The sequence below is a fragment of the Coregonus clupeaformis genome, unplaced genomic scaffold (genome assembly GCF_020615455.1).
Source record: "Coregonus clupeaformis isolate EN_2021a unplaced genomic scaffold, ASM2061545v1 scaf1244, whole genome shotgun sequence".
NCBI classification, from domain to species: Eukaryota; Metazoa; Chordata; class Actinopteri; order Salmoniformes; family Salmonidae; genus Coregonus; species Coregonus clupeaformis.
Genome location: NW_025534698.1, coordinates 84788 through 94369, shown reverse-complemented (window position 1 = coordinate 94369; position 9582 = coordinate 84788). Strand labels below are relative to the sequence as shown.

The 9582-nt window shown below is 42.7% G+C and overlaps 1 protein-coding gene across 1 annotated transcript; it reads right to left on the bottom strand.

The window, feature by feature from the left end:
• Nucleotides 1-7961: 7961 nt before the first annotated feature.
• On the bottom strand, nt 7962-9173 carry LOC123486501 (zinc finger protein 180-like). Its single transcript, XM_045217820.1, has 2 exons — nt 9149-9173; nt 7962-8711 (listed from the first exon to the last, which is right to left on the bottom strand). Exons 1-2 carry the CDS (start codon nt 9171-9173, stop codon nt 8008-8010), a joined length of 729 nt encoding a protein of 242 aa, XP_045073755.1. The 3' UTR covers nt 7962-8007.
• Between the last annotated feature and the right edge of the window lie 409 nt (nt 9174-9582).

Sequence of the window (9582 nt, the reverse complement as noted above, 5' to 3'; positions counted from 1 at the left end):
AGGAAAGGACCTGGGTGCCAGCTAGTCGGATTGTGGATAGGACTCTCATCACCGCTTTCCACCAACGGCATCCTGATCAACCTGCAATCCGTAGGGGCCGCCCAGAGGGGTCCCTAACCGTCCGGCCCGCTCGGCTTCCTGTCCTGTGCCTGATCCTGTCTCGGGACCTGTCCCATCTCCCGACCACGGCCCTCCGGCTTCCTCCGAGGATGAGGACGTTCACTCGGACCGTTCGGAGGAGTTCTAGCCCTCCTCCGGCTCCCCTCCTCCCGCCCGGCGTGGTGTTGCTCTTGGGACTTCTGGGGCCGTCCCTTGGGGGGGTTCTGTCATGAGCCCTCTCACTCCACCGGGTTACCACCTTAATTTGTTTCACTATCTTCCACTCTGCTCACCTCCCTCTCTCTACTCAGCCTAACTAGCTCCACCTGTCCCTGCTCTGCTCGGCTCTAATTACTCTGCCAGCTGCGCTGCATTACCCACTAACCTCTCCCAGTATTTAAGGCCCTGTCTTTCAGCTCTCCGGTGTCAGATCGTCTGCAAAGCTCACACCCGGAACCTGTTTGCTCGCGCTTCTGGCTCACCCTGGTTTTGTGACCCCCGGACCTGCCTGTTTTTTGGATACTCTTCTGCCTCAGGAGATCCAGACCTGCTTCTGCCATTACGACTCCTGACTACTCTTCAATCCCAGTAACTCTGACCAGCCTTCTGCCTTGCTACTACGTATTTTGGATTTCCCTTGAACTGTACTGCTGCCTGGTTTCATTCCGCCCTGTTGTGTCTGTGTCTCCCCCCAGGACTTCTGGACCACCCACCACCGGCTTCATAGGACGCATCGCTGCCACTGGGGGGGGCACAGACCCAGCGCATTGGACGGGATCCCTGTTACCCCTGGAGCCTTCATTCACTCCCTACTTCCCTTTTCCCTTAAGTTTAATAAACTTTCTGGTGTGACGCAATTGTGGTCCTCTGGTCGTCTGTCTGAATCGTGACAAACACAGTTGCAGACAGGATTTCCGATTTTCAGTGGATTTGGACAGCCAGTTGAAGCAAAAAGTAAAGTCATTTATTGCGTTTTCGGTTGCAATTGATGAAAGCACGGACATTACAGATGTTGCACAACTGGCCATTTCATTCCGCAGAATGGATGCAGGACCTTGCATTTACGGTGGATGTTACAGAGTACCTGAATAACTTGAACAAACAGCTGCAAGGGCGCAACAAAGTTGTCACGCAGTATTATGACAGCATACGTTCTTTCAAGTTGAAGCTGTCATTGTGGGAGACGCAACTCGCAGGTGGTGATGCAGCTCACTTCCCCTGTCTGAAAAATGTGTGCGCGACCCAACATGTGGCAGACATGATGCGGTTCAAAGATAAAATAACGGGACTGTTACGGGAGTTTGAGCAACGCTTTCAGATTTTTGGTGAACGGGAGAAAGACTTCAACGTTTTTTGCTTGGCATTCACCGTGAATCCCTCTGATCTGCCCGTCAGCATCCAACTTGAAATAATAGACTTGCAGTGTGACTAGGATTTGAAGGGAAAATTTGCCGCAGCTGGCTTGGACACATTTTATCAGAATCTCTTGCCAGGTTACCCCAACTTGACAGCCCTTGCTGCAAAATTGTTGTGCATGTTTGGAACCACATATCTTTGTGAGCAAGTTTTCTCTGTAATGAGCATATATAAAACAAAGCTGCGCTCAAGGCTCACACACAAGCACTTGAATCACATCCTGAAGTTGGCTGCCACTCAGGATGTGACGCCTGATATTGATGCGCTGGTGAAAGCTAAAAGATGCCAGGTATCAGGAGTCAAATAAACTATGCAACCCCACTTAAAGTGCTGCATGAGACACCCTGATATAGTTCTGTGATCTGTGATATACTTCTGTGAATCACTGAGGCATTGTGTGTTTGTGTGTTCTTTGTCCTCAGAATCTTCAAATAACTTGAGGTGTTTTATGATTAATAGTGATGTTGTGCTTTTGGACACACTGTCCTCAGGCTCCAGCTTTATGTTTATATGTTTTTATGTTGATGTTGTTTTTAATTGATTTACAGTTCTGTGAATCACTAAGGCATTGTGTTTGTGTGTTCTTTTTCTTTAGAAATTTCAAATAAACTTGAGGTGTTTTATGATTAATAGTGATGTTGTGCTTGTACTATTTTGGACACACTGTCCTCAGGCTCCAGCTTTATGTTTTATGTTGATCGTATTAAAACAAAGAAAACAATCTGAAGTTGTTGTTTTTAAGTTATATATACCATGATTTTACCGGTCCGGCCCACTTGGGAATAGATTTTCCTCCATGTGGCCCCTGAGCTAAAATGAGTTTGACACCCCTTCTATAGAACATTTGTGGGCAGAACTGAAAAAGTGTGTGCGAGCAAGGAGGCCTACAAACCTGACTCAGTTACACCAGCTCTGTCAGGAGGAATGGGCCAAAATTCACCCAACTTATTGTGGGAAGCTTGTGGAAGGCTACCCGAAACGTTTGACCCAAGTTAAACAATTTAAAGGCAATGCTACCAAATACTAATTGAGTGTATGTAAACTTCTGACCCACTGGGAATGTGATGAAAGAAATAAAAGCTGAAATAAATAATTCTCTCTACTTTTATTCTGACATTTCACATTCTTAAAATAAAGTGGTGATCCTAACTGACCTAAGACAGGGAATTTTTACTAGGATTAAATCTCAGGAATTGTGAAACTGAGTTTAAATGTATTTGGCTAAGGTGTATGTAAACTTCCGACTTCAACTGTATACCAGGCAGGGCAGTAACTACACCAGTGACAGGAACCAATTAAGTTCTTGCCTAGCAACAGAGATGTACCCATGTTTAACTCTGGCTCCGTGTTCGTCATGTTGTGATTAACATTTAAATTTTCGTCATTTAGCAGAAGCTCTTATCCAGAGCGACTTACAAATTGGTGCATTCACCTTATTGGGACAACCACTTTACAATATATACTAATTTAAAAAATAACATCTCTTTTTTTAGCTCCGTGTTGGTCATGTTGTGATTAACTATGTTTATCTGTAGTCTGAGTCTGAAGAGATGTAACTACTGTATGGTCCACTGAATAATTCCCATCTTATACCCACTCTGGGACTTTATTGGTCCCACATCTTTACAAATGGATATAATGACTAATATATGAATACAGGGATATGTAGTGACTAACATAAGAACAACCATGTTTACGATATAAAGCACTAAGGTTATACTTTCAAACATTACCAATTCCAAAGGTAACAACATAAATGTTTCTACTTGAAATAAAATATAAGTGTCAGTATCCAAACACATAAAAAATTACACAACAATAATGCAGCTCTGTTTCAAACATAATGTCTATTTAAGGCAGTTATCTTGCAATTGTATAAGCAATACATGAACTAGTGAATTATTTCTAATATTATTTCTCATAATATAATTTATTAATGTTTACAAGGTCTAGTAATGCTTGCTCTCCATTTCGGACACTTCCCTAACAACATACTACTGAATCTAAGCAGAACCTGTTTACTTCCCTAACAACCGACTTCTGAATCTAAGCAGAACCTGTTCACTTCCCTAACAACCGACTTCTGAATCTAAGCAGAACCTGTTTACTTCCCTAACAACCGACTTCTGAATCTAAGCAGAACCTGTTTACTTCCCTAACAACCGACTTCTGAATCTAAGCAGAACCTGTTTACTTCCCTAACAACCGACTTCTGAATCTAAGCAGAACCTGTTCACTTCCCTAACAACCGACTTCTGAATCTAAGCAGAACCTGTTTACTTCCCTAACAACCGACTTCTGAATCTAAGCAGAACCTTGTTTAGGGGATTAAGAGACATGTCCGTGGACACTCGTAACCGGAAAACCCTTTGTTACATACATCTACTACATAGGTAAGACATGAGAGAGGCGTAGTCTATCTTTTTTAGGATTCCTGGTTTTCCTCAGGCGTCCCCCATATGGGACTCCCAGTTCCAACACCAAAATCCATTTAAAATGTTACCTCACCTACTTTCCTTACCTAATGCTTCATCTATGTTTGCTTATTATCCCATTTCTGACCTCATTCTAGAGTCATTATCACCACAAAAGTAATATGGAACAGGATATATAAGTCTGGGAGGATGAATATCTCCAAGTCCAGGTTTCTCCAGCTGTTGCTGGTCCTTGTAGTCATGACAAGCCCCTACTCTTCCTCCTGCCACCACCCTATCAAAGATATTCTGGGTTTCCGTAAGGGCAGTCAAGTGGTCCTCCTTTGACTTTGCTTTCCATTAGAATTCGTATAATGTCCTGGTTTCCCTGGTAACTGGGAACACCTCTGTCAAGTTAATTTCCCATTCGGGTTCCGGTCCTTATGGTCGTTCTCCTCACAGTCATTTGTTTCACCGTGGTTCTGATCAACTGGGTTTTCAGCAATGGCAACAAACAGCAAAAAGACTATTCCCGTTACTACCAGTGCTATGCTTATTATCATTGCCATTTTTAGTGAACATTGCTCCCCGTTTTCCAAATGTCAAGAACCAGCCAATCCCAGGCACACGTGTCCTGCCCAGCATTGTTCTTGACTTCCTGTCTCAATCCTTTAAGCTTGATCATTGCCTCAGAGAATATTCCTCCTGGGGCAGTATTATCTTGACTTCCTGTCTCAATCATTTAAGCTTGATCATTGCCTCAGAGAATATTCCTCCTGGGGAGGTATTATCTTGACTTCCTGTCTCAATCCTTTAAGCTTGATCATTGCCTCAGAGAATATTCCTCCTGGGGAGGTATTATCTTGACTTCCTGTCTCAATCCTTTAAGCTTGATCATTGCCTCAGAGAATATTCCTCCTGGGGAGGTATTATCTTGACTTCCTGTCTCAATCCTTTAAGCTTGATCATTGGGTTAGCAGTGTGGTTAAGGTTAGGGTTATTTCATGTTAGGGTTAGGCATTAGGGTTAGCAGTGTGGTTAAGGTTAGGGTTATTTCATGTTAGGGTTAGGCATTAGGGTTAGCAGTGTAAAGTAACTGAAAGTAATCAGATTACGTTACTGAGTGTCAGTAATCCAAAAGTTAGTTACTAATGAGAATTCTGGACTGTAGATTTAGAAGTAACCTACCCAGGCCTCCCAAGTGGTGTAGCGGTCTAAGGCACTGTGTCGCAGTGCTTGAGGAGTCACTACAGACCCGGGTTCGATCCCAGGCGGTGTCACAGCCTGCCGTGACTGTGAGACCCATGAGGCGTCACTACAGACCCGGGTTCGATCCCAGGCGGTGTCACAGCCTGCCGTGACTGTGAGACCCATGAGGCGTCACTACAGACCCGGGTTCGATCCCAGGCGGTGTCACAGCCTGCCGTGACTGTGAGACCCATGAGGCGTCACTACAGACCCGGGTTCGATCCCAGGCGGTGTCACAGCCTGCCGTGACTGTGAGACCCATGAGGCGTCACTACAGACCCGGGTTCGATCCCAGGCGGTGTCACAGCCTGCCGTGACTGTGAGACCCATGAGGCGTCACTACAGACCCGGGTTCGATCCCAGGCGGTGTCACAGCCTGCCGTGACTGTGAGACCCATGAGGCGGCGCAAAAAAGGGATCAGGATCTCGTCACGGTATCTTTGGCATTTAAATTGCCATGGGTAAAATGCATTTGTGTCCGTAGCTTATGCCTGCCCATACCATAACCCCACCATGGGGCATTCTGTTGACATCAGCAAACCGCTCACCCACACGACGCCATACACGTGCTCTGCAGTTGTGAGGCCGGTTGGACGTACGGCCAAATTCTCTAAAACAACGTTGGAGGCGGCTTATGGTAGAGAAATTAACATTCAATTCTCTGGCAACAACTCTGGTGGACATTCCTGAAGTCAGCACGCCAATTGCACGCTTCTTCAAAACTCTAGTCATCTGTGGCATTGCATTGTGTGATAAAACTGCATATTTTAAAGTGGCCTTTTATTGTGCCTAGCACAAGGTGCACCTGTGTAATGATCATGCTGTTTAATCAGCTTCTTGATATGCCACAGCTGTGAAGTGGATGGATTATTATGGCAAAGGAGGAGAAATGCTCACTAACAGGGATGTGAACAACATTTGAGAGAAATAAGCTTTGTGTGAGTATGGAACATTTCTGGGATCTTTTATTTCAGCTCATGAAACGTGGGACCAACACTTTACGTTGTTGCTTTTATATTTTTGTTCAGTATAGTTTATTTATATAGCACATTTCAGACATGAAATGCAACGCAATTGACAGGAAAAAATGAATAAAAACTATGAAAATAAAAACGGAAATATTTACTAGACAACAAACAGTGGATAAAAAACTAAAGAATATCAATAAAAGCTGAAAGACTAAAGAGCATCTAAGGAAATAACATTGGTTAAAACAGTAAGAATATGATGTAATATCCAGCCCAAAATATAAGCTGGTTTTACTACACTGTTTATAAACAATATAATTGTGCAAAAAAAATATAAGTTAGTCACATAAATTATTATGATTACTAAATGTTACATAAAATGGAAATATTATGAAATATCAAAACCGAATGTACACCCCTTTGTTAATATGTATTGGCAATAATTCATTTCCAATAGGGAGGCATGGAATAATTAAAAATGTATATTTTGTCAGGCTGGATGTTTGAGATATGAGTAGGTGATTTGAGTCATGCTTCTTCAGTAGTGGAATAAAGACAATTAGCACTTGAATGTTGTAAATTTTTAGCAAATACTGTTACCAACAGGGAGTGATGTAAGATTGTTAATAAAACAGTTCATAGACGCATGTGTTATCCTGCGTCCATGTTTATAGGCTGCAAGTACGTTGAAATTAAGTTGTTTTCAAGTCGTTGAAACAACGACCTAAAAAATATATATTTTTAACTTTAACTTTCAACAAAAAACCAAACGTAGATTGGACCTCGAGCATAGTCTTCTTTTCAACTATTTTTCAACTATATTTTGCAAGGTGGGATACTGCCCAATGTCAAAACACAGTTTTAACGTGTCCAAATCAATAACCAATATGCAGAAATAGTTTGTGATAAATGGAAAACCTAAACATAACATGTACTATCGACACAAACATGTTCCACAATAGTAATCATAATACTTGTATTTTTTTTAACGAGCACCTTATTAACTGCACAAGCACCAAAAACACAGTTGTTTTGACAAGTGGCAATAAATCACTAATATCGATTAGGGGGGGAAAATGAGGTTGTACGTGCTGTTGAAACTAACACAACAAAAAAATACACATGGAAATGGGAGATATCTTTTACTTCACTGGTTAGAGGACAACCTGCAGAAGACAGTCAGCTACATTTTGGAGGGATGCATTTAAATTTAGCGGTCCCCAAAACGAAGAGAAACGCAACACTTATTTGTCATCACTCATATCGATATCACGTTGAAATCAATTGCGCGAGGGGGGAGATGAGGTTGCACGTCCTGTTAAAACTAACAGCTCAAAAACCACACGGAATCTGGGAATAATGTGTACATCACTGGTCAGAGGACAATTTGTAGAAAACAGCTAGCTACATTTAGAAGTGTTGCATTTTGATTCAAGTGGGTCGCCAACGTGGTAAGTGTAACACAACTCATTTCAGAGCCTGGATTTTCCCTCTGATGAGGCTAATATCCATATCACGCTGAAATCAATAGAACAGGGGGAAAACGGTTGGGGCGGCGCACAATTGGCCCAGCGTCGTCCAGGGTAGGGGAGGGAATGGCCAGCAGGGATGTAGCTCAGTTGGTAGAGCATGGCGTTTGCAACGCCAGGGTTGTGGGTTCGATTCCCACGGGGGGCCAGTATGAAAAAGAAAAAAATAATGTATGCACTTACTAACTGTAAGTTGCTCTGGATAAGAGCGTCTGCTAAATGACAAAAAATGTAAAATGTAAATGGTTCTACATTGTGAAATTCATTAAAATACTCATACAACAATGTTAAAACATTGTGACATTATTTAATTGATATCATGAAACAACTCCTTCATGTATGTACTTTCTGATGTTTAATCAGAGTTCTTTTACCAGCGTATCTCTTCCCACATTGATCACAGCTATAAGGTTTCTCTCCAGTGTGCCTTCTCAAATGTACCATAAGGTTGCTTGATCGACTAAAACTCTTCCCACATTGATCACAGCTATAAGGTTTCTCTCCTGTGTGTGTTCTCTGGTGTGATTCTAAATATTGGGACAAAACAAAACTCTTCCCACAGTCGTGTGATTTCTCTCCTGTGTGTGTTCTCAAATGTACCTTCAGGCAGCTTGAGTGAGTAAAACTCTTCCCACATTGATCACAGCTATAAGGTTTCTCTCCTGTGTGTGTTCTCTGGTGTATAGTCAGACAGCTAGATGTAACAAAACGCTTCCCGCATTGATCACAGCTATAAGGTTTCTCTCCTGTGTGTGTTCTCTGGTGACTAGTCAGATGGCTAGATGAAGTACAACTCTCCCCACATTGATCACAGCTATAAGATTTCTCTCCTGTGTGTGTTCTCAAATGTACCTTCAGGCAGCTTGAGTGAGTAAAACTCTTCCCACATTGATTACAGCTATAAGGTTTCTCTCCTGTATGGATTCTCATATGTCTTTTAAGGTCTGCTGAAGAGTTGAATATCTTCCCACAGTCAGAGCAGCAGTGAGATTTCTTCCCTGTGGGTTTCCGCTGGTGTTTCTTGAGGTGTTCTGATCTGGAGGGACTCTTCTCTGCCTCCTCAGCTTCATGATGTTGTTGTGGCTCCCCAGAGGATCCACGATAGTCACGTCTCTCTTCTGTGTGAACGACAAAGTCAGACAGATGGTTAAAGGGCCACAACAGCAGAAATACTGTTTATTTGAGGTAAAAGGTGATGCCCAGAGCGTACCCATGAAGCTGTACAACAATTGACATCTGTTAAATTATTTGACAATTGTCTTAAGACAGTCAAGTGAGCAATAATAGTAATATTTTGTCTTGTTTTCACATTAGTAGTAACATCGATGATTGTAGGCTAGAAATATTAATACACACAAAACATATGAACAAAATCATCCACTGTGAAAGTTGATACTTGCAGGCCCTTCATATGTAGGCTATGAGCAGCACTTCGTTAAATTGATCAAATCAGTTATTGTTTTCTTGATCAAACCGTGAGCAACACCCGTCAAACTCATTTCTCTCAAAACACAGGGATGTCGATTCCCCACGGGACTAGTATTACCAGAGGACCTTGGAGTTCGCCAAAAAAACAGTAGGTTATTCTGGCTTGAATTGTTACTCTCCTGCCATGTAAAAATGACTGACATGGCAGATTCAGACGGGACTAAAATTACAGATGTGGTGTTTTGTGCTTGTGCATATAATTACATTCAGAGCCGCGGACAGCGACAGTATCCAAAGCGGGAGAAAGTACATTTGTGAGGTCGGGGCACTGACGTTGGGGGATTAGGCCTGGCTCGAAGTCGGCCTTCCAATTCATCCCAAAGGTGTTCGATGGGGTTGAGGTCAGGGCTCTGTGCAGGCAAGTCAAGTTCTTCCACACCGATCTCGACAAACCATTTCTGTTTGGACTTTGCTTTACGC